The 26,828-nt window shown below is 40.3% G+C and overlaps 1 protein-coding gene across 1 annotated transcript in view; it reads left to right on the top strand.

Annotated features, from left to right (window-relative positions):
* Positions 1 to 1,795: 1,795 nt before the first annotated feature.
* The window catches only part of LOC119720403 (LIM domain transcription factor LMO4.2-like), a 31,237-nt gene continuing 6,204 nt past the window's right edge, over positions 1,796 to 26,828 (top strand). The window contains exons 1-3 of the mRNA XM_038190067.1: positions 1,796 to 3,053; positions 7,114 to 7,354; positions 18,957 to 19,206. Of these exons, the coding sequence (XP_038045995.1) occupies positions 3,014 to 3,053; positions 7,114 to 7,354; positions 18,957 to 19,206 (531 nt within the window). The 5' untranslated portion in view covers positions 1,796 to 3,013. The remainder of the gene's footprint in view (positions 3,054 to 7,113; positions 7,355 to 18,956; positions 19,207 to 26,828) is intronic.

The raw sequence follows: 26,828 nt of genomic DNA, 5'->3' as shown, positions 1-26,828 counted from the left end.
AACACACAAAAAACCTTTCGAACTCCATTTGGAAATACTCACAATCCTCAAACTTTTTAATTACACTATTCCCGACCCACTGAATCGATTAAAATATTTTGCGACAATAAATTGGTTCTAAAAATGGTAAAGTATTAGGGAGACAATAACATGTATCCTTATTAACCTGTGTCTCCCAAATATAAAACAATTTACTACAAATGTCTCCCTAAGCTATCATTGTTTGATTATACCGACAAAGACATTGTCAGGCCAAGGCACTGCTTTGTTGAGGAGTGGATTATTTACATTTACAAAAAGAAGACCACTTTTAATAATTCTGGATAGTGCAGGGGGAAAAGTGGCTTTGTAATTTAGGAACGCATGCAAAACAATAGGGCAAATGAAAAGTGTGGTAAACATAGGCATGACCTTAATTGTCTATAGACTTCTCTTCTCAAGCCACGCCTTGTCTAGCCAAAGAGTATGGAGCTATAACATGCCGCCATGACACTATTCCTGGTAAAACCCAATTAATTCGTGATTTTCGGAAACACATGCTCAATCACTCATAATGATTACCCAAAGGTACTTTGATGATACGAATGTTTTCTTTGTGGACAACTATTAGTTGGACTTGGCATAAGTTGTTCTGTATCAATAGAATGGTAAAAGGGGCACCGTTTTTAAGGAAAATTCAGATCAGTTAACAACAATACAATCAACAAAGCATTAGGGGTGAGCCCGTTTAAAATGAGGTACACGATTTGAAAAAAATGGAAGGGTCGATGTTATCGAGATGGGAAAAATATGCCTAGGTTTCTCTACACTTGTTTAATTATCTGAAGTCGTGTGTGTCTTGTGACTGAGCACCGGAGCTGTTTAACCACTCGGTTAATATTCTGACATTTAGCTTAGAGATTCATCATCGAACGCCAGACGAGAGGCAAGCCACTCGAGACTGGATACTCTCTGATGAACTGAAATCAAAATGATGTCACGTGTTTACAGAAGGAAAAAAAAAAGTATAGCCCCACTTTGCGTGATTGATATTGGGGATGGTGGAAATGAACGACTGAAATGCCGGAAGCCTCCGGTGCAATCTCCTGCTTGTTGGACCTTCACTTATCAAGGGGAGACATTAGAGTAAGGAGAGCTTTTCAATCTAAGCAGCGAAATTGCATTAGTGTCCGGCCAGTCCACCACGCCAAAAGCTTGTCAGCCGCCATCACGTACCTTCATTTCCTTATTGATGGAAGAATGCCGTTGCGCGCAGCTGTTTCCCCATCCGGCATTAAATGGTCGAAGATATTAGAATCGAACGAATAATTGGGTTCGTAAATGGCAGAAGGAAAAAAAAATGGAAGAAAAAGAAATGGAAGAAAGGAAAGAGAAGAAAGAGTGATTACTGAAGAGAGACATGTAATTGATTATTTTGGAGCGGTGAAGGACTTGGTGTGACGGCATCTACACTCGTTAATTATCCGTTGGTTTGTGCCATTCACCATATCCCAACCCTTAATGCATGTGCTCCATTATCAATGGATCTAATTACACCCACAGGTAATTAATATCCCTTTCAGCACTGCATAGAGTATATAAAAGACTCGGCACCATAGACATGTTTACCTCGTCAAAAATATAAGCTCATTAGCCGCAATGCGCTCACCTGTGAAAGAGCCAAAAGAAAAATACTCCCTTTCAAGAAACCCTTTTACCCTGAGCGGAGAATGGACGCATCCATTTCGTACGAATGAGTGCGAAAACTATAATAACACACGACATATTAAATGCGGCCATTTATTTCTCGTTGAAAGCCCCTCTTTTGTTGCCTGCTTAAACCGCATGTGATTTGGGCTGAATGGCAAGTTCATTATTACTCAGCGTCGCGCTGCTGACTATATAGATGTGTGTACACACAAACCGGGGCCCGGTGCCCCCATTTCCCGCCACTGCAGTGTGTAATCATTAACCGGCTGAACCGCGCACCTCGTGCACACTGCGTTTTGTTTTCAAGCAGCGGCAGCGCTGCAGTACTATACGCGGTCATTCATTCGTCAGGTCGCGAGCACAAGCGGAGGTACTGGCAATACGGATGTGTACGTGGCTGTACCGTTACATGCACATGAACTGTACACGTACATGGTGTGGAACCATTCCAACTCCAAGTACATTGTTGCTACACTATCGTCTGCGGTGTAATACCCACCTACAGCCTCTGTCTGTGTAGCAATTTTACGTTGGAAGCCAAGTAATTGCTGAAGAGAACTACGCATAAACCAAACTGCTTATATTTCCCATCGACAGGTACAGGCCTATGACAGCCTACACGTAAGTGATTGGAGTGACCCGCACACTGCGAAGTACTGTACGTGGGAGTACACCGACTACCTATACCGGATGCCTCACTGCAACATGTCAAGACATCCTCACGCTGCTGCAACCGTTAACTGCAAGTGAGACTCCGTAAATGTTGCCTGACTGGACAAGTGCTTCACGATTCCAGTAATAAGCAGTCCAATCATAGCCACTGCATTACCCCGAGCCTCCAGTCCATGTACCCCAAAGGAAATCAGGGGGACATTATTCAACGATCACCGACCAAACAGTGAGCAGGCACAGCAAGGCATGCCGCCGGGCCTGGGCTAGCATTAGCGTTCGTTTGGAGCAGCATCCAAGACGGTTTTCTCTGCTACACACGCGGATTATGATGCAGGTGTTGAGAACTGCGATTAACAGTTAGTGCAAATACTGTGACTTGTTGGCAATAAATGCCAAAAACACCACCAGCATAGGCCTACGTGTACATGTACATGTACATTCTGCTCCACATACATAAACCCTTACTCCATATTCATACACCCATAGTCACACACACAACACTGCATCAACAGACAGAAAGCCCGCTATGATATTGAACTAAACATACAAGTAAAACTTGAGAAAATCAGTCCGTGCTTGTTGTGTCAACCATTTTGGAGTCGCATGTGGAGAAGTTTCATGCACATGTACAGGATTTAGCAGTGCATTCGACATGACGCAAACCATGGACTCCGTTGCAGGCTGCGATGTGGGTAAGTTCACGTACGATTTCTATTTAGTCTGCTCCAGTTCATTCAAATCTAGTTTTGCCCGTGCAAGTGTGATGAATGGTGATGGATGATCCCTCGTTGAATGTCAGACGGGGTCTTTTGATATTCACATTGGCCGCGAGCCCGATCCACAACGGATCTACAAATGTACACATTTATAGATATTTCTTTTCAACCTCGATCAAATTTTCCATTGAAAAATGCTATGATCAACCCAGTATAAATCAAAAATGACTTTCAATTCTGTCAGTCTATCCAATAGACGGACCAACAAACGAACATAAACATTAAAATAAAAATATGACGTGTATAAACATTAAAATAAAAATATGACGTGCCAGGGTATTGATATAATGTTTATTGAACTTTACCGTTTTCACAATTATTCGTTTGGTTACAGTTTATACAATTCGCCAGCTGCATTTTTCCATCATGAAGTTTGTCAAGTGTAAAAAAAAAACCCCAAAACAGAATGACTGTCATATTGGGTCACTGAGTAAGCATGTCTGGCAGAAGGTCAAAACTTTAGAAGTTACAATTTCAGCTCGTTTCTTTGAGATGATGAAATCTGGATGTTTTATTAACAAGAAAAATGCACTTGTTTCTGGTAAAGCAATGTGCATTTTACACTCAGATGTTAGAATTCATCTATGAGCAATGTGTTGGAGCTGTTTATTTTGTTCATTAAGTCAACATTTCACCATATCAGTTCCGTTTGTTTTTTTTAACTTGCAGCGACATAACACTGCACTTTGTCATTTAGTCTTCCGAAGAATTCCATGTTTACTTTTGTACAGAAAATTTCATTAATTCAATTTTTTTTAAAATCCTATCAGGTTAAATGCTTGCGCTTTAAGGCCCCGTAGCAATTCATGTATTTAATAATGTCATTTTGATGGGTAAATTGAACACCAATATAACATTGAAAAGCACTTGTTCAAACTGTATTCATGAAATATTTCTGAATGATAAAAGTATATTTCGGTCAGTTTCAAGCATCGATATCATTATGAGCACGTTTGTAATATTGTTGGTGTCTAAATATTGTTGCCAGGCTTTGAAGACACGTCTGTGAATGGCTTAATGTGTTACAAAATAAAACACAGTTCACGATCCAACTCATCCTGCATTAGACTACATCGTAATATTCGAAAGTTTTATTTATTTTCGTTTCCCGTTTTTTTCATGATACCATCACAATAGCTTTGATATAGTTTACAGTGATCAAGAGTGGAGATAGAGAAATTATATCTGTGAGAAAGATATATGTGTGTTGTTAATGGAGTTTTCCCAGAAATTTAGTTCAAAATGGGAAAATTATTCTGCACTTTGTCAAGAGTAGGCTAATCCCATTCGTAACCACGTTTAAATGTGTCATTATTTACTATATCACGACAAGATGATAATTCTTAGTCATTATAGTGTTTGTACAGGGTGAGTAAAAACAAAAAGGAAACCCAAATGTCAGGACCATTTTTGTAATGAAGTTCTGCATGTAGCACTTTCAAAATCTAGGATATGAAAGCCCAGTTAATAAACTTTCTTTTAGTACAAGAATCATTCAAACAACTCGTGTACTTTTCAAGTTACGGAATTTTGGAACACAAACGCCGTTTTAAAGTTCTATCCACGGATCACAAAAAAGGTAAGTGTTCCTTCACCAAAACGAAAACAATTCACACATACATCCCTGAAAGTGCTACATACAGAACTTCATTAAATAATTGGTCCTGTCATTTGGTTTTCCTTTTTATACTCACCCTGTGTGTCAATAGATGAGAGTTGATTGAAGAACAATTGAACGTTATCCCCGGTATAAAATAAACATAACAATAAAAAAGTGGAGATGTATATTAACTGATAGTTGACAAAAGAGCATTATTTATATATTGCATTTATGAGGTTTTGTGGGTAACTTGGTTGAATCTATAAAGTAACACGGGCAAATCTACATGTAACACTCAATGATGTTTTGAATTCAATGGCATGAAAGAAGCTTGCCACTTTACTCGAATGATCTCAAACATAAAATGTTATCTTAACGGCTCGCATTGTTACTTGTAGGAAACAATGTGTTCAACTTAAAGGTAATATACAACATTTGCAAACATCCAAAAAAAAAGGACAAAAAAACTACCCATTTATAACAAAATAGTTTACTTGACAGTAAGTGGAAAGTAGTCTCAAGCATCATGTGAAATCATTGCGCCTTGTGTGCTGTCATTTTCAAGAAAAGCTTAAGGTTTGTGTCAAAAGCTGACCTTTTCACCCAAAGATTGCCCCCAATTTACCAAATTTAGTTAGACCACATTTTGTTTGAAATCGGTTACACATCCGTGAACGGATGCAAGCTTGGTGCAACCTAGAAAAAATGCTGTTCTTGTAGTCTGGTTCCCTGACCTGACAATTCCCCGACGTCTGTATAAAATTGCTCTCGTCTGTAGTACGGTCACCTGACAAATCCCCGACGCCTGTAACTTGCTCCGTTTCGTCTGAAGTACGGTCAGGGAACCAGACTAGCTACAACAACAGCATTTTTTTCTTGGTTTTCCAGCATCTATGAACACAAAATTTTAAGCAGGTCAGTTTAACAATATTTGCTATTAGCTATTAGCCCCCAAATCCATCTATGTCTGAAAATTACAGCAAAACAAATGTTGTATATTACCTTTGAAATACGAAGACGGTATCTCTCAGAACGCTGTATAGTTTGAATAGGAGATTCATACAATAAAGGCACTGTGTAGCTTTACATTACAGCTCGCACGTGACCATTATTCATTGCCATTCCCGTCATAAAACCACCCAATTTCGGGGTGAGATGCATCACACGTGACCTTTGTACCAGTTAATAAAATTGAAATTTGATCTTGACGGCTATTTTGAGTGCCAAGTTCAGACCTACAAGCCAAATTGCCTGAACGAGCCGTTTCCAGCGAAGTTTCGTTAAAAATGATAAAATATTACTGAAGCCTTGCCATCGCCTTTTGTTTCTAAGGACATTAGTTTGGATTGTAAATATTAAATTGGAGACCGAAGCACTTAGGCTGGTTGTGTTACAGTGGGATTGGGCTGCAGGCGTGCACTTTGCGGCGTGTGTGCGTGGAAAACACGCGGTACTATGAACAGCTAGCCGCGCGCCATGCCTTGACTCTGGCGAAAATGATGAATTGCCCATTTTTATCAAATTTGTCTGGAGCTGCCCAGACCTAATAAAGCGTTAAGCACCAGATGTTCACGGCGTAAGGGAACGCAATACCCGGGCCGTGTACGAAAAAATAATTTAGTTACAGATAGCGCGGTCATTAATCAACTATCTGATGTGGAAATAATATTGCATGGAGGGTAAACTGCCGTGCGGTGTGGGTGTGTGTATGTGTACAACTGGCGGCATGCAATCAAGGGTGTGTGAGAGGGGGGAAAGAAGGTGCGGAGCTGTATGGTCTCTGATTAGAGGTTGCACCTTGGCTGTCATTAGCAAGTACCCAATGGACTTCGTGCGTGAACAATAGAGGGCGCTTTTGGATCACTTTCGAGAGCACCAGTAGGAGGGACACACCTCGTGCGCGTACTACGAGCGCGTACGGCGCATGTTCATGGTGTAAATCGAGGACACAGATGTGAAGCATCATCGAGTAATTGAGGATAGGAGTCAAATCGAGGACGACCTCGATTAGAAAAATGTACCAAACCAATGCGAGCTGTTGCAAAAAACTTAAAGAGTATAAACAAAATATCGATGACGAGGAACAATAGAAGATCCTCGATTAACACCATAAACAAACCAATCTGTATACGCACTGCTAATTTGTTTCTGAATGTGCACAAACTCATGACGTCTTGCGTGTTCGCGTCTGGGGTCGTCAGCAGTGCGTTCGAATGTCCCTCCCAGTGGTCTCTCCCAACTCTTCCGTTGTCACCGTTGAGGGGGTACTTGTGCACGGAGTCCATACTACAGGTCTTCTTGTACAGTCCAAAAAATCTGCTGCCGTGGCATTTGTTACGTGGTTTGATAAATCCCGAATGAATTTTATTTTTGCAGTTCAAAGCGAAATCAGCAAGGAGAGCCGGTCGACCGGCAACAACAATAACAACAACAACGTGGTGAGATGCTGCGCCGGTTGCGGCTGCAAGATCATGGATAGATTTCTTCTGCACGCCGTGGACAGGTTTTGGCACACGGGCTGCCTGAAGTGCTCGTGTTGCAGCGTGCAACTCGGGGAGGTTGGCCCCTCTTGCTTCTCAAAAGGTGGCATGATCCTGTGCAAGAAAGACTACATCAGGTAAGAGTGCAATAACACCTTCCCATTCAGAACGTATTCATTAAAATAATTGTCTAACAGTTGAACAAAGTAATTGACTTGAGTTTGAACCTGCGACCTCTGGATGGCCGTTCCGCTGCCCTACCAACTGAGCGAACCTAACCCTGTTTTGGCGGTTCCCCATTTTTCCAATGTTTTTTTTTTGTTCAAGGAGCGCTATACAGTCGGAAGCCATAAACACGTTTATGTCATGCAGTCAGGAATCACGCCCAAAGTCACAGTGCTAGCAGCAGCAACATTAACAATGTGCAAACCCGGAAAGTGTTTTCTTCATCTTTGTATAGCCCACTTTATTAATTCATTTGCTTGTTTTGTAATTTTTCTGCATGAAATTGCATATGCGGAGTGTGCCCAAAAAAAGTGCAACATTAAAAAAACAAATAATTAAAACTGACTTTAATGTTTGTTTCTTCAATACAAATTATGTTTTACATTAAAGCCTGACTGTTTCTCAATCCACTCCTTTTCACCCTATTCCATTTGGGTCCCTAGATCCAGAATTACAATCAATTAAGTGAAAGGGTGTGAATTTTACTTGCCCCACTCTACTGGACATGCTGAATCTGTGTTAAGCATTGAATAGGCATTGAAATTTGTGACATCACAGGTGAGAGTGGCCCAAGTTACCCTTTCACTTAATTGATTTTTTTTGTATTTCTGGATAATATCTTCTGATGAGCAAGTTCGACCAAGAACTATAGTTTACCATAGTTTGACTCATCGAACGCGTTTTAGTCGAGGATGATTTAACTATAGTCGTTTTTGGTCTGTCCTATGTGGTTGATCGCGTCGCTGGTTACAGACAGTCACACGTATCACACAGTGCACTAGCAGGGAGCCAACACCGTTGGTTTCGCGATGACGCTTGACCGCAGTTCAACTAGGGATCGCTTAGCGGGCAGGCGCGTGGTACGTCGCTAATCAACCACTGGTTAACCAGTAGTCTTTAATCGAACTTGCTCCATGGCAATGCATAAACGTACGGTTCGCGTGGGGACATGCGTTCAAGCGTGCCATTCTTGTTTAAGCCGTAGAAGTACATCTGTATACATGTAAAGTTATAGACGGTGTACGGATTATACATGTACTGTACGTGCTGCATCAGTTATAAAGGGAGGGCGTCCTATTCTAGAGATTACACTACGCGCACAATCATTTCCATATAGGCTACATATAAACTTTATCATGTCAAGGAAACCCAAGATATTTTTGTTCATTTTATACTACAATTTTCAAATCAATAATCAGCGAAATATCTCTGTTTAAAAATTGTTTCCTCTTCAAAATAGCAAAAGCCTGTAATGCACTTCTAAAAGTTTTTATCGCAACTTTTTTTTTACAAATAAGTTCTGGAAGGCCTACTTGTTATAACAGTTTAAAATATTATTCCGATTTCCAAAATTGCATGTAGCGTTGAGGAATTTTAAGAATTTATTTTAGGCCTACACTGAAAACTGACCTTTAGTCGTTCGTGTAAGATTTAGCTAATCGCAGCGTTTTGATAAAATGTGACAAAAATCAAAGTTCGTTCAGAGGTCACCGCCTTCGTTAACGACATGACAATCTGTAGTCAGTGGAATTGTTGAAAGTGCTAACCATTACCAATTTTCCCAAAATGTTCCAGATGAAAGGGACCGACGATGTGACTAATATCCAAATGCCGTTCCGAAGCCACCTGCTTTGATCATAACAAGAAAGTCGAGCCATTAAGACATTAACAATCATTATTTCCAAAATGTTCCAAATGAAAGGAACGACAATGTGACTAAAATCCAAGACCGTTCCGAAGTCACCGGCTTCGATCACAACATTCAAATCTAGCCTTTGGAATTGTTGAAAGTTTGAAACACTAGCAGTGCACCAAATCAAAGGGAACTTATGCAGTGAAAAAGTCCGTAATCTGAAGAGAGTGCTGCCTAAAAATGTGGCTCCTTGACATCTTGATGGGCTTCTCAAAGTAGCCTTAAAAAGAGCCCCGTGTCGAGCTCTGTGAAAGCTTAGCGTAAGTGTAAACTTAGAGGACAATATTAAGGGATTTAGGTTTCCATTCATCCGGAAGGACGAATGCTGACAATAGTGTTAAAGAGATAATAAAGACAGGCTCAGGCAGGAAGATGATACCCGTCCGCTCAAAGGGCACCAAAATGTGCAATTAAGCTAACCAAGGGGCTTTCAGCCCGCATTATTTCGACTCCTTCACACACACATGCATACATATACCCCCTCTTAACGGTACTTTTCGACCGCTACCTTTCTTTGTCACGCTTTTCAAAAGACAGCTGAAGCGTCCCCCCCCCCCTCTTTTTTTTTTGAAGGATGAACAGACAAAAAAGATTATCAGCCCGTAACCTGTAAGAGGGATTTGTTGCAGTTGGATGGAGCTGTCTGGTTGCAGGCCACTGTTTGGGTTGGCAGGGGCAGTTCGCAAAAAAGTGCATTGGACGATCGATATACTTCATGCGAACCCCAAAGCCTTGGGAAGGGCTTATAGAGCCATTAAGTTATAACCAGTCTACCGTGAAAAACTGAAACTAGTGGTTGTCTCAACAGAGTCAAACCATGCAAGGCTGGATGACATGCACGTACAATCTAAACTGAGATTCGTCTCAAATACCATGAACTTATTTTGCAAGGCACAACGTTTTTTTTTGTTCGGGAAAAAAAATGCCTGCCCCCTAAAGAAAAAGAGGTTACAACAAGACCATACGATGTATTATGGTCTTGTTAGCTTCTTCTATTTGGTAGTTTGTTGGTGAATGTTTAGTCTGTAATTTTTTATTCAGTTTTGATTTCTACGTGTGGTCATGCCCATTTGATGAACTTGTATTGCGTCAGTAATACTGATTTGGATAAGTGTGAATGTGTGGTGTGATGCATTTCCCGCCGGGGTATAGTGTATTGCTAATACATTTTGAAAGTGACTGGAGCAAGTTGGCTCTGAAGATTTCATTTTGTGATAAAAAATAAGGTGCATCCGTCGCATTTGTAGGACTCCATTTAAAACATTCCAAATCAAATCTCCCGGGGAAGTTGAGAGAAAGCTATGCAGTGGTTAGAAGGCAAAAACCCAGGCCCTGGCTGCATAATAGTGTAGTGGTTAAAAGACGTGGTTTGGATCTGATGAAGTCCATCAAAGGACTCGCCTGGCCAGTGGGCCGCATCGTTTTCCCATCACGTCCATTATTTGCTTGCATCGATTTGTGGAAAAGCACTCCCAGCCTGCTGTATAGAAGTCTGCCTGCCTTCTCCCGGGGGAGCCAGATCGCATTAGACGGCACACGTGTTCTCACAAGTAGCTTTCACCTTGCACTTGATGTTTATCTTCCATTAGTCAACCCGTACTGCAATTCCACTGCGTTTCGCGAGCACACAGCGTACACAGAAGTTCCAATTTTTTGAGTATTTTTTTCTTATCTCAATGTAAAAATTTGTCAAGAAAAAAAATGACGATAACATTATTTGAAATGGAAGAAAAGGCAACCCTTGAAGCTTTTTACCAATATAGCGCCTAGCCTGCAATCGGGAGTAATGGGGCGGAACCTGATTGAAAGCGAGTGCTAGAGATATCCCGCGTTAGTTCTCTTGTCCATCAACCACAACCACTCTCCCCGTTATCCATGCGCCTGCAATTACTCTTTCATTCAAGTCGACTGTCTGGTGAACGAGATGGAAAGAGACGAGAACATCCGAAGCGACCCAGTCTAACCACCCTTTGGGACTACATCGAATCGACTCTGTTAAAAGGGTCGCTGTTGAGGGGAATTGTCCACCTAAGAGGGAAGTTGAAAAAAAAGAGAGACGCACTGCATTACTGAAAGGAGTGGTGTTTTTGGTGTATTGAAATGGAAATCAGACTTGAATTTGCAAACAGTGAGTTGGCTGTATAGGGCTTCTAAATGTGAAAGAAAGGTCGAAGCTTTTTGATTTAGTAATCCAGTAGATGGGCTTAAGCATCATACAGCACAGAGAACCCTCTTAACATCAGCTTTATCTTCAATCAGAAAAAAGGAGTAATTTCTGAAATGCATTAGTGGTGAGGTCTGGCGTTATTATTGGCTGTGACGTAGACGGAATTCAGTTTAATAATTGACGACGGCCCGAGTCACAATAAGCTTAGTGTCAGAAAAGCCGGAGTGTGTTGCAGTGAAGGAGATGGATTGGTTTAATGGGAATGACTTGAAGCCCCCAGGGCACGGCTTGCTATCATGAGTGATGTAAAACCGCATCTTCATCACATCACCAAAATGGAAGCACTACAAAGATACTGAAAAGGAAAACCTAAGAACATCAATGCATTTGTGGATCAAAAAGATCATGCCCATTCTTCCCAATATATAATGTTTACAGTTGTGGTTTTATCGATTTACCTGTTAAGTTAGTGCTTCACCTGTAGCAGAATGTTCTTCAACTTTCAATGTGCAATAGTAATATTCTTGACCCGAGTCAAACATTGAAGGTTACAGTCTACATGGTGATTGTTGTATTAAAAAAAAGGTAACTCCATGCTGGTTTGAACTTAAAAGACAATATCACATTATGCATCAAAGTGCATCTGGGTAAGCCTGCATGATGAACACTTCTCAATCAATTCTACATGGAAGTATGGATGAATCAGATTCTAATTTTTTTTCACGATACTTTTTTAGTGATTATTCAAGCTAAACAAGGAAGCACGTGGAACGAGTTTTTAAATCTTGTCGAATTTACTTTAAAAATATAACGTAGGGCAGCATCATTCGTCAGTAAATGTGCGCAAAACCCGATAGTTTGTGTGCATATATCTTGCATTGTCCAGTTGATGTTTTCATGGTGTTTTACGCCCCTGTGCACGTTGATGCGATTTTTGCCTCGGAGTGAAACGTAAAGTTGGAAGAAAACAACGAACGAAATGAAATTCTTTTGAGCTTTGAGTAATATAGTGACATAGTCTGTTGTACTGTTGTAAAGTAAAACGTTTCGTGCGTTATTTATGCTACATATTTGGGGTACATCATAATACATACATGTAAGTCAGTGTTATTGCTTTGACTGTAGAGTACATGCCGACGAAAAACCCCGATATTGTGCGACAGATTAATTTCAGTGGTATGTTTGTGCTCATTGAGATGGAAATGAAATTAATTGACTTGACAAGGTGGTCTGGATTCAAATAGAAAACCCCAATCAAAGAAGTAAAATGAGGAATGACTGGGCAAGATAAAACACGTCAAGGGCGAGTTCTTCGTGAAACGGAGTGTAATCAGTCATTGGTGGTGTGCGAAGACATGCCTTTGGTTAAGCTGCCTCGGTTTTTTTTTTAATAAAACAAAACTTGATGATAAGGACTTAATGATGTTAACAGATCAACGTAAAATATTATTTCCAATCTGACGTATATATGCCGGTCTTTACGGGTCAATAGAACGTGCAAGACTCGCCGGTTCACGTTCACTTTTCATGTGAACGTATTGGTGCCAAGGCAGTGGCTAGTCTCGCGTATTAGAAGTTACCCAATTGTTATCTGCGTGATCGACAACAAGGATGTTGAGGGCATTTGTATGTTACTATAGTCATCAATTCATAATATTTTGTAATGATTCTTTCCTTCCATAGAGTCCACTTACTGCCCTTGACTGGATAAGCCTCGACGGGACACAAAATAAATGCAAAGGATGTATACCCGACTAGGACCAATTGAGTGCAGACAAACATGCAAAACAAAATCAGGCCAACTTTACACACACTTAATTTAGCTGACACAATTCTCGAAAATTGTCATGAGGCAAAAGACAAGGTCCTCAATATTTCCCTAGCCAAGTTTGAGGTCTCAATTCAATTTTTAAAGGAGACCTGTCTTCAACATTTTGCACCTGAGAGTGAAACTAAGTGATTTCAATTCGAAGCCTAAGACTAGACTGGTACATGTCCACTTTTGAAAAGATTGACCCTTCAGTAGTCTGGCGGCATGACTATGAGAATGTGTAGATAATACAGACTAGGTACCAAATGTTTCTGTTGACACAGTTGATTGGTGCAGTACTGAAGTGGTGTTGGACTGCTTTCATGCATGTGCCAGTCTATTTTCTTGTATCGCATGTGTGTACTATCTTAATTACGTTTTTGGGACTCTCGTACACAGTATTGAGAGTCACACATTTTCGGACTGGGACGTTACGCACGTTGTAGATTCTATACAGATTTTAGATAGTGTGAAAGACCCTTTTGTGGTACATTTTCCCTTTATGCAAATTCCCACTCATATCTTTCTGACCGGAGTATCAGGACTTCATTAAACCACTTACATCGAGAGTTGTTGAAAACCGTGTTCGTTTTAATGACTTAATATATACAAAAGCCGCTGCGAACGAAGGAACGCACTTATTTGCGCTCTCTACTTCCGGATGGATTGACTCTTAACCTTTGGTCTAGACAAAAACCATGAAGTATCATAAACGTAAACAAGTGATTCTCAAATCATACTCGTAGTGTATTGTCAGGGCCGCAAGCTTATACTAGAAGTGTTGCCTTTTAGAACCGATCGTTTCAATGCGGTGTGTGCATACTGACGTTTTGGGCCCTGGACATGTAGGCCTAGCACTTTCCGTAAATGGTCATTCAAAATGGGCAATATTGTCGTTGTGTTTACTGACAGACGACTTCTGAAAATGTTCGTGGTCATCAGCTCATAGTTGAAACTCAAATGGAGGACAGCCTCTTGTGTACCCAATTACTCTTAAACGGCAGAAAAACTTGAAACATTCACCCCAATATCCACATAAGAATAATACATTTCCCCCCAAAATCCACATGTTGGCCTTCATCATAATAGGCTTCAGTGAGACTTTACTATACCATAATGCTCCCATGACCATATTTTTTTCTACCTTGACGGCGGCCGTTCCATTTATGCCTTCTTGCCATCAAGCTCCGTAATCTTCCTAGTCTGAAACGGCTTGAAGAGTTTCCGGCTCTTTGTGGTGTTTAGGTCTTGAAGTATTTACAGACTAGAGGACCACCTGTCCGTATTCAAGCCACACACCTGCCGTAGTAATCCTGTGCGTGATCGCTGGCATCGTACGGAGAGACAAACACCACTCCAGATCTATCGACATTAGCATCACTATTGTACATAATAAGGCCAGCTGGGTAGTGTTTACCATAAGTGTATTTTTGTTTGAAAATCATATTGGACTCTTTTCCATAAATTTGCCTCTCGCACGTAGGCCTTATTTGCATAACCTCATAGTCTTTAGATCAACTGTCCAATTCTCTCAGTTGTATATTGTTTCAAAATCATTTTGACCAAATCTGCTTTTTTGGTACAAGTTTGCGTTACGTATACGCCTCATAACCCCGAACGTTTAAAATTAACTCTCAAAAAAAAATTGTTTTTCTAGTCGAACATGTCTAGTTTGCATGACGTCCTGGTGAGGTTTCACGATCACTGTAAATTTCACAAGAATGGTCTGTTTTCTAAAATAAAAAAACCCCAAAGTTTATGCTATAAATGAAAAGCAAAAAAATAAAAATAATGAGGTATAAAACTGTCCATGCCATACAACTATATGTTTAATTGGGGTTTTTGGATTCGAAAATGCCTTTTTTATTCTAAATGTTATGATGCTGATTGTGTTGTAGCACTGACAACACTTTATTTCATAACCTAAAAGTGAGTACTATATATACCTCTGAACTTGCGGTCAAAAAAATATGACCACCCGCTGGCAAATGCCCATGGCAATTTTCCAAGGTATAAAATATTGAGTTCTTTTGAAGTCATCACCTTCATGGTCATGGTAAATAACTTATAAGGCTGGATGCAATCGCCAGTGATCGCTCATCGATTCATCGTTATCGATTTTGGTCACCAAAAAGGACACGACCTAATGGCTATTCAATACTTCCAGGGATTGCTAATCGTATGCGCGGTCACGGTTTTCTTGCAGACACAGCCAGCCGATTCCGTACTGATAATTGCATTCAATTATAGGTCCTAGCCGTGTACTTTTAAAGTCGTGTTAAGACAACAGTTGCCTTTATACTCTTTTTTGAATCTGAGTGCATAACAACTTCAGAGGTTTACGAAACGTCGGCTTTGTTTCCGACTACTTTGGCATCACCTTTGGCTTCAGAATCACTGAGAAGCAAACCAATCAAACTTACGACCCTATGGCTCTGATACGACAGGAACTGGTATTCTTGAATCAGAATATGAACCCATATCGAGCCGGAGTCCACGTCAGGGGCCTAGCATCTCCTGAGCCAAAGCCTGAGACGAAGTCGAGGTTTCGAAAGCGTCTTGATACTTTATGAGTTGTTGCTTATATATGTATACTCTGTTATGTTATTTTTCTCTGTACTGATACACTTACAATCTTCGTACACGTTTTGGTGTCTGATGTAGTCGACAATTCGCAACTGTCGACACTGTTGGTATAAATACAAAATTTCATTATGTGTGACCTTCACATCCAGCACTTGGGATAGATCTAACTGTGCCTATACCCAAAGAGAGATGAATATTGTACCGACATTTATGGCGGTGCTGTTGTCATGTGTTGTCTCGATTTTTTTTTTGATTTTTGACATTTGTTATAGATATCATCTAATTCATACAAGGACACACTACGTCTAAACTTTAAGTTACATGTATTTATTTTTTTATTCAAAACCTCTGGATTGCCGTCGGAGGTCGAAGGTTCAAACCTCCTCCAATTAATGTCTTTGTTCATTAAAAATAATTCACAATGCACTCTATAGGCAGTTTTTTGTTGGTTTATTTGAAAACGAATGGAAACAAGTCCAAACACGAGACGGCAAACACTTGCGGAGATCTGTCCGCCTGTATGCGTGCCCTACGTGCTCATGCAATTTCCAAGAGAAATGTAACTCATCTGACAGACTTTGTTTTAAGACCAACGGTGAATCTTATTAAAAATTGTGACTTCCCTTCCTGGATTATTATGAACATGCCGCTCGTACAATACCGACCACCACTGACATTGCGATTTTTTTGTGACAGCTACAAGTTAATTCCGCGTTTAAACGATACCGTTAATCAGCCACAAATCTGGCGCAATTTTCTGTGACAGCGAGTGTCTGCAGTCGTCATCCGTCATTCACTGGCTGCACCACAGGTCATGCTGTTTCCTAATACTTACGTGCACGGCGCGCCGATTCCATAACTTACCCCTGTTGTCATCAATTACTTCCCCAGCTTTCGCATGCATCACTGTCACCACGCAAAATCTAATAAGTCCTCCCAGTTTGGTTTAATATCCTTTAATTACAGTGTTGTCAAGTTAGTTCAGAGCCGAGGAAATGAAATAGTAGAGAGAGAGAGAGAGAGAGAGAGAGCGACCGACCGAGACGCGAACGTCGGACGTCTTCTATATAGTCAGTGCAGCGCAATTTGCTTTAATGATAATATGAGAGAATGAAATTATAATGCTTTGATGTTACCGGAATGTCATTTTGTAGCCGTTTTCATTTCAAGTCATACATGAGTAATATTGCCGTCGGTGCCAAATGTTGCCTTTTTTTTAACGTGCTGTAGTAGTTTTCACCAGGTTTTTCTTTTTGTTTGGCCTACATGGATACATATGCAATTTGTTTGGCAACGAGTTTGATTATCAACGTTTGTTTACGATTCCAACAACTCCAATTAAATTCCTTTTCTTAATATGCACAAAACAAAAGATGGACAATTTCTTTTGCATAACAAAACAAATGCTACAAAATATCCGCCCGATGTGGTTATCCCGCATGGAATATCACGCAGCTTGCATACCGAATGGGCTTATTGCGAAAACGCATATACATTAGGAAGGTTTTCATATAGCTGATTAATAATTAGGTAGGCTATATGGACCTTCGTTGCAGTCTGAGAGGTAGTAATAATTTACCCGAGTCTAGGTCATGGAAAGCAATTATGTGGCCGCCTAATGGGACTAATTAAGGCCAGCTTTCCACAAAGTGCCTTCTAATAAATTACCTTATAGATTGGTTTTTAAAGGTTATGAGTTTGGGAGAGAACGATTAATGGCATACACGCTTCAGTGTGGCGTACGGTTTTAAGTAATGGTTGTTAAGACGAAAAGAAAGTAATTTGTCCACATAAACGGGGTAATAAATAAACGACTTAAATAATTATGTACAATTTGAATACTGGCGAAGGGTTTGTACTCTCTTCTCAATGCACCTGCATGAAGCTATCCGTTAGTTTGTTTGTGTGTAAAATTAACGTTTCACCTTGGAAACAAAAATAGCATCGTCAGTGTGGTCATTCATTTGATTAATTTAGTATGCAATTTGCCGATAATGATCCTCTGGTGTCTAAATCAGTCATCTGGCTCAGGTGAAATATTTGTTCATCTAATGCACGTTTAAGCATAATTGTGATGGCGCCTCCATGCTCATGCATGCTAAGGGGAGCATGAATACAATTAAGAGCAAACTCATTTGATTAGAATGATGTTGGGAAATTTTTCATGATTTTGTTAATCCGAGTAACCGTATAACGTGAGTCACTGGCTGTTTCCCGTCTGTCATGTAATGCTGAAGTTACTTTCTTTTGTCATCACCTTAACTTGTACTTCCATAAGGAAGATATTCGTTTCGTATTTACAGAAAGCCCTTTCGGATAACCGTTTATCAACCATGTCATGTTCAACTTAACATATGTTCACCTGTTTTGTATTCAAATAATTCAATCAAAGCTTTAACTATACATGCCTTGCTTTTACAACCTGAAACAGAGAATAAATTGAATAAAAGAGTGCAAGAAAAGTGTCACGCAAGGAGCAATGGAATGCCGAAAATAAAGCAACATCATCGACGTACAGGGTGGTGCAAAAAGGAAGGAAACCCACTTTTGACAGGAATCTTAACCTACTTCTTAAATTAGGCCTATTTGAACTTTTTTTATAATGTAGTGAAGTGTAGCTCTTCAACCATACATGGTGAAAAAAATCTTTAAAAAAAATCGTCAGAATAGTGTTATTATGCTAATTTGAATACAAGTCACCAAAATCACTGTTGTCCACGTGTAAGTCTATGCGTTATCTTGTTGGTGTCTTCAAATCAAGCTCCGGAGCTCAGTCAAGCGGATGGAATAAAGCCGTCCGTGGACAAACAGGTTTGGCACATGAACTTGTTAAACTACCATATCTCAGAGACATTTGGCACTGATGTTTAAAGATCAATAGTTTAATACCATTAAATTGAAGTTTTGAAATTTGCTCAACAAGGAGGTGGTAATTGCTGTTAAAAGTGGGTTTCCTTCTTTTTGCACCTCCCTGTATTGCCTTGGTACTGCTCCTGCTTGTCACAGAGGGTCGTGCTATAGTATCCTTTTTGTATCTATCTCATGACTGCCTGACTGACCGACTCATTGTCACCTATGAGATGGGCAGTGCTATCGTATAGGATTTCCCCGTAACGCCCATGAATGGGCTAAATGCAACCTATTGTATAAACCAGATGCATGACCAAATGCGTGAGGATCATTGGAATTGAATTGTTTACTCTCTGGTCTGAATCTTTTACTGCCTCGTTCACAAACATTTCCTGTTTTGTTTTCCAGGTTATTTGGTGTAAGTGGAGCCTGCTCGGCCTGTGCCCAACAAATCCCCGCCAGTGAGCTGGTCATGCGGACGCACAACAAGGTCTACCACCTGAAATGTTTCTCCTGCAGTTCGTGTCATATACAGCTGGTACCCGGCGATCGGTATACGCTGATCAACGGCAGCCTGGTGTGTGAAAACGACCACAGCAAACTGTTCAAAGCGCACGGCATGTCGTCGGCTGTGGCCGGGTTTAGGCCGGGCAATAAGGTATGGAGATAATTATGTTCAATATTCTCTTGACCGTTTGGGAAAATTATACTCGTGATGAAGTCATTATCACGTCCAAATATAGACCAGTTTTGAATTACAATTCATTGACAACTGACGTTATAAATCCTTGATAAGCAATTCAAATGAGCTCCCTCTAATAAAATAATTGCCCTACATCCCGTTTTCATTGGTAGATGAGTATAGTTCAAATCTGCGGGAGGGGAAAACGCATATTTCAAAGCAACCTATTTTGAGACTCTACATTCGGATTGTTTTGATATGTGATCCAGACTTATTCAAATTCCTGGAAAGTATCTTTCATTATCGGACTAATTTTGAAAGAAGAATAACTCCGAGATTAACTGTTCGCGCGGCACCTTCATATGACGGGTTTGTCGAACGCGAAATACCGGGATAAGTTGGATATACAAAAAAAAAAGGTTTTGCATGTGGAAAAACATGCAAAGATTCTGAAAATTTGAAATTGAAAATTGCCACGATCATCATGTCACATCATGTCAAAATTGCCACGATCATGATGTCACAGACAAAAGGGATGTTTTGTTGAATACTGGGGCAACGACACAATTTCTATTTTATATCAAGTCTTGAAAACTGAATGAAAAAAAAGGCAAAAACCAATCCAAAATGTTTATATTGCACGAATTCATCGTTGTTTCGGAACATTTTTTTTTTATAGAATTTTGCGCATTTTATATTTCTGTAAAGCTTCTAATATCCCGACCTTTGCCTGTCGTAGGAGCGTTTTTGGTGATATTTTTGGAATATTGTGGGTCAGGATCGGGTCACATATCTTTTGAAATCTCCTGCGAGTTTCTGAGCTATAATATGTCTTGTCCCCGGACGAAGGTAAAATGTCATGGCTTGATATTCCCTCTGCTATGGCAGGTACTATTAGTAGGCAGAGGCTTTTTGGGGGGCATCATGCGATCAAACTATGCAATTTTTTTGTCTCCCTAGAGGTGGGGTAATGACCAATGCCATGGTCTGATCGGGCATATTGCTTGATTGCATTGATGGGGCGAGAAGCTGTTTACAATGCCTGATGTTAATGGCGTTCATTTTTTTCACCGAGCTTCAGCTTTTTCTGCGATATCTTGTTCGCTATAATATCCGTGAAAGAAACCAGGGGCCATTTTTATTGTGCTGCATGCCCGGCACATAAAGATGCGCTAAGCACAGTAATGTTTTGCTCAGCAGAAACGGGTTACCTTGCAAAAATGTCATGCGATGCGCACGTATGAATGGGTCTAAAAACAAATGTCTAAGCAATGTTTTGTATCGAGCAGGTCAATGAAAAATTTCTCCCGTTTCACAATCTTCCATTGGATCTGAGCAAGCACACAATTCCCGGCCGGGGAGGATATATTCCCCCTTCACTAGAAGGATGGGCCAATGTTCCGTAAAAAAAAAACACAACAAATGTGCCACAGATGTGCCAACCCCCTCCCCCCAAAAAAACCCCCCAAACCCCCCAAACCGCCCCCCCCCCAAAAAAAAAAAAAAAAAAAAACCACACACACAACAAAAAACACAAAAACAAAAACAAAAACAAAACCAAACAAAACCAAACAAAAAAACAACAAACAAAGAGAAACATCCACACCGATCAATAATTAAAAAACAAATCCAAATTAGTATAAACAGTGAAAACGCCATTATTTGGGTATTGAAGCTCACACATGTACATCATGTTTAAGTATTCATATACAAGATTATAATAAACGCAACCAGGTGTCGAAATGGTGCCTAGTAGCCATTATTAAAGAAACCGCTGCCCCACCCCCTGCGTTATTAAGCAACGTGTTACGAAGTTTTGTGAGCATTCTATAGCGTCATCCTCCAACCCAAGTCGTCGACACAAAATTTCGAGGGCGCGTTGAAAAGTAGCAGCTCTATATTAATACAACTAAACGGTTACCTGCAGTGCAGTGTGTGCACTAGCAATAATAATACATCGCTGCAGCCTACGCTCAACTGCTCGGGTCATTGACAGTTTTCTCCAATGCATGGTTTTCGCCTTCTGGCTATGTTTGCATCTGATGATGTATTAAGTTTGCAATTAGCCGTGTGTGGCTGTGTACGTTTCCCATCGGCTGCAATTATGCCTGGAAATTGCCGGGAAAATTAGCCTGATGGGCTGCCCGGGCCGTACAAAGTGGTGGCACACGCGAGTAAAATTATACCCAAACGACCCTTCGCCAGCGTTGATTTCGTATCGACATTTCACGTTTCTAGTGTCATGGAGAGAGCTTGGAATTGCATATGTTGATATAAAACACCGTAGTAGAAAGTTACAACCTTGTCAAAACAACATACAACCATAACGTGTTAAACAAACAATACCTCATTGATTAATCATGCATTCGGGCCCAAATGTCTAATTTTAAGCCTATACATATGTACATTTATATATTATGCTCTTCTCTATAAAGGCCCTCAGTTTCTTAAGTTATTGTGGGAGCAAGTGTATTTTGAGACATATTTACGCAAAATAATTTGTGATGATAATAATACATGGCTTAGTTCTTGAAAGCCACACTGGAAATAGTTCTTTGTTCACGGGGGCATAATTATCGAGCGTCAAATTAACAATCAGAAAGGCCAAGGCTACCTCTTTGTTATACCAATTACTCCGTTCATATTCAGGTTTGCCTCGATTCTATTGAGATATAATAGTGTAACAGTAATATTACCAGAGAGTAATAAAATAATCATAAGCCATTGCCGGAGAGAGAGTCTGCATGCCGCGAATTTAATTGGAATCGTGAACCAGTCCGCCAGAAATGTGATAACGGCACATAACGGTAATAGCGTGAGCAGCCAATTACCAGGTTAATGTCCAAACGGTTCAAGTCTTCAAGAACTATATTGGGTTTTTAATAAAGGCAGACCCGGAGCCTCGGCTCAAAAATCAGTTTTGGAGTGTGTGTGTGGCAGAATTTAATCAGACAAGGCCTTGGACACGGTGCTGCTTAACAATGGGATTGAGAATATGGCAAACTTAATCAACTGTGCGCGGTCAGGGCGCGCAATCATATATCATGCCCTTTTTATTTATTACGGCCGATGCATGTTGCTCACGTATTTTCGTGCTTTTTTTTCGCGATAGGGTTCCAAACTTCTGTGCGCTGTATTACCATATCTCAACGGTTTGTTTTCAGGTTCAATTTAAAATAAGCTATGAGTTTGAAATAAACATATTATAAATACATTGTTCAAAATACATCCGAAAACACGGTGAATGCAATTTGGAGATATTGTGATTCTTAAAAAAACGCCAAAAAGTTTATTTAAATTCTTGTTATCAACGTTTTAATCTCAGACATTTCAACAGAATGTTCAAATTTACACCTCTACCGCTCTTTGAGGGACATTTCAGTTAAAGGAGACGTACACTTAAAAAAAAACCACACATTGTGAACACAAGAATTTTTTTAAATGAAGGAACATTTATTTCTTTTAACAGAAATTGTATTGAACTTTGATACTACAATGATTTGAAATGTAAAATAAAAAAAAATAAAAATGTGTAAAAAACAAATTAATTAAACAAACAAAATTGACAACGCGTTTGGAGTCCTGGACATAAACTTGAATACAAGAATGTTCCTTTTTGAACAGAAATTACATAGCTAGCATCAAATACATTTTTCATAATTTTGTCCAAAAATCGACACAAATTAAGAAAAAAAGAGTCTTGTAAATGTTTCTTTGCCTGTTGCATTTGGTGTCAGTGAGCCAAACTGCATTTTCTGAGGATTGACGTCATAGTCTCAAACACTTGCTCGGAATTATGAAATCAATATTTTGTATCTAATTGTGATACCTTACAGTCTGCACAGCACACTTCAAGGAAACATTAATGATATGTGATGCTCGCCCGAAACTAGAGTGACATTAAATCTGTTCGACACGTCGCCTAGTTGTATGTTATAGGGATGGTTTCAATCTCTTAGCAGCGTGCATCGATGGACTATGTGGCTGCTTCGATTTCGTTGTGGCGAAATATGCTGTTTAAATTTTCAGATTTATTTTCCACTGTTATCGCAATTTTAGTGAATCATGTATTAAGTGCCGCAAGAGAGTAAGGTATACTCCTCATAGAACATACTGTTTGTGAAGATTACACAGTCAGCGAATGGTTCTTTAAAACAAACTCGTTCATACATTCGGTTATCATGTTTTCGGAGATTAAGTTATGTATCCCCCACGTCATTACCTCCTCCAAGGAGGTTATGTTTTCATCGGATCTGGTAAGTTTGTTTGTTGGTTGGTTGGTTGGTTGGTTTGTCTGTTTACAAGTTAACTCAAAAAGTTATGGACGGATTTGCACGAAAATATTTTTAGGGGTGGTCCTTGGTACAAGTACAAATCGATATATTTTATATAAATGTTCTGTTTACAAATGTTTCATATGCTTTCAGACGGTTCTATTTTTAGTTTTTGTGAACGATGGAGTGTTTGAGACTGGTTCCCTCTCCACATTTGAATGGAAGGATCAGGATCCGGCGCGTAGCTTCATTTGTTTGTGCAGGAATGGCCAACGATCTGTCCGGATTTTTTTCACATGAAGATCATTGGTTTGAACAGCCAATCTGTCCCCGAATTGAACTATGGGCTGTAGTTTGAGTTCATTTTTTGTCGACGATTGGAAAATGTAGTTCCCCTGTGAAAATTTGTTTTGAAGAAAATTTGCAGTGGTGGCATGTAAGCGAGGAGGGGAATGTTGAAAAGTGATGATAACTTCACCAATGCCATAATTCGATAGTTTTTCGCTTTGAGGCTATCTGGAAAAGCACCAGGGCCCGGTTTCACAGTGCTACGGTATTAAGCAGAATGCTTAGCGGAAAACAGCTGAGAACCTGTCTTACGCCATTTACATTGTATGTCTTGCTGGTCTTTAACCTCTTTTCTTGCCAATTAATTATTTTCTGTGCACAGAAAAATTTGGAGGTAAGCAGGCCAATCTATGAAATTAGGCCCAGTTGTACTTATTATTGACGGGCTGCCTCCCTCACAGCACCAAGCCCCACTTCGGCCGTCAAGTCACCCAGGACTTGATAAGTAACGGCTCGGTTTGGCTTATTAATTGGGCGATGCGATATCGCCACAACACTTTAATTGGGCCAATTCCAAATTGTCCCAGCCTGCGTCGGTCTCGTGGGGACTCTAAACGCGCCGGTCATTGCATTTTATCTGCGCCCTAATTTAATAGCTGTGTAAAGTCACGGACCCGCCATGCAGACCCATTATGCTCTTGTGGTTCTTTGAAACTGTATCCTGTTTTCTTTGTAAATGTGTTTTTATTTTTTTGAAGCATGCTTGTGTTTGCACTTCATTTCAGACGTGTACGCACAGAAGGCCAACCGAATGTTTCGAGTGCAAGGGTTACCAAAGATGTTAACAAAGAAAAGAACAAATTAGGCGAAATGGTCACGATAAACGTCGGGAAACTCAAGACTCCTGGAAATGTATTATTGGAACTTAAAGACATCTTGCATCATCATCATCAGTCAAGAATGTCAATTTTAAAGCTATTTTTCCCTCCAATTTTCAAGGGGAATGTACTACTTCATCTCCTGAGAATGACCTTGTTTCGTTCCCTAATCATTGTAAAGATTCTGGAGTTTGAACAGTTTTTTTTTCTTGTAAGAAGTCCATCATGCCTCTTTCTGGTGCACTACCACAGATATTTCATAATGAGCAAATACGATTTCAGGATTTGCACCACTGCGACGACTAAAGCAAACACGCGTGCGTGATTTAGTGGGCCAAATCTGCCTGCAATTACGAACGCTGAAATTGCTGCCTGAGAACGAAGGATGCACCGACATCGCACAAGACGATCTTATGATTGCTAGTCACTCATTCTCAGATGCTCTATTTTCTAGGATGCGTGGGATCGATACGGGGGTGCGAAGGGGATGCTGATCCGTCCAAATAACCAACGTTGAAAGTGTTTTAAAAACTAGAAAATAAACCCGTGCTACGCACGGGAAGCGAATTATAAAACACATTTAGGCAGCACAACTTCACATTGTCATAAACTTGGTTTGATCTCATGCCGTTGTAAATCTGAAATTCGAACTTGTTCAGGCAACAATACATTTTCAGAATCTTGGTTTAATCCCATGCCATTGGAAATCAGAACATGGAACTTATATATCATTCAGATTCAGGCAGCGCGTACGGGATACATTTGCGGCTTATCAAAACTTGCCGTGGCTATTTCACCAGACCCACGTCTACATCCCAACATTTTGATGTGAAATACAAATTGCACCTATTGTGCCCGATGAAATAACTACACACTATGGCGATATAACAAGCAACTTTTCTTTTCGAACCGCATAGGTACGGTGTTCCGTACTGGTAATGATCCCTGACGTGTTCAAAAGTAAGACCAAATTTAAATGATCATCAAACCGATTTACTCCCTAGAAGCATAAGCTTTTACTGTTGGAATCCACGTCCCCCATTTCAAATGTTCACAGTAAAAGAGAAAATGACTGACATAAAACGTATGTAATACACGTGGAGACTAGGAAGCAAGGCGTGTATAGGGCATGGTTAAACTTCAATAAGATGTTCTAATTTTAACACCAGCTTCTATTTTGTGCGCTGTTTTATTATTGCAGATTTTGTTTTAATGCAGGAATAGTCAAATAGAGATTGTAAAGATGTGCGATGTAATGACTATACCACTGACGCGGTGATGTCTATTTTAGGTATCATCGCGCTATTATTGGCCAACAGAACCCCATTTTTATCGCCATGTTGGAACTTCCCTTCTCGTTAGGGTCTTGAGATTATAATCAAATAACGAGCACCGAAATGTCGACGTCTTCACGGAGAGAGATGATTATTTTTTGTCGATGCATGCAGCACTTGTCTGGGAGCGAGTTTTTTTTTTTTTTTTGGGGGGGGGGGGGGCGGGGGTGGCGTTCGAAGCTCGGAGCCACGCGATGGTCGCGGACCGATCTCCCCCAGCGCCCTTGGCCCAGCGCTAATGGCGAACGAATAATGACTCGTCCAAGCAAATTACGCCCGTGGGTCCCTTGTGTGTGCCAGCCCTACATCTATTGCATCAATATTGGATGCTGCCGGTAATTGAGTAGAGAGTTGTGCTATCGTGGAGGAGACGCTGTCAAGCTATCCATCCGCTGATCATCATGACTAGCCCGGTCATGGCTATCGAAATACGCACTGCCCCTGTTTGCTATATCATTATCATTTGTCACGAGTGGTTTTTTTTCTCGCTATGTGTGTATCTGCTCTAGTCCTCCATCCTGTGCTTTTTGGGTTCTTCATTTCTTCCTTCGGTGGCGCAAAGGCATTATTGAACATGCGCAGGATGACACATCTTTCTCCGGCGCCACTGAGTGGTTAGTGGCTGTCGGCGCTGCGTATATATACACACGTATTAAAAAACCTTAAAAATTAAAAGCACTTAAAAATGCCCCAGCATTGAGTTGCAGATGCAGAAGATGATTCTCCCTCTTTCTCTTTTTTTTTTCTCTCTCTGCTGACTGTTCGGCGAATTGCCGCTCTTCCCGTCCAGCACTTACGACTTCACTTGGACTGGGGTTGCATTA

The sequence above is a fragment of the Patiria miniata genome, unplaced genomic scaffold (assembly GCF_015706575.1).
Source record: "Patiria miniata isolate m_02_andy unplaced genomic scaffold, ASM1570657v1 HiC_scaffold_9, whole genome shotgun sequence".
Taxonomy (NCBI): domain Eukaryota; kingdom Metazoa; phylum Echinodermata; class Asteroidea; order Valvatida; family Asterinidae; genus Patiria; species Patiria miniata.
Note: the sequence above shows the minus strand (reverse complement) of the source record. Positions and strands in the feature narration are given on the sequence as shown.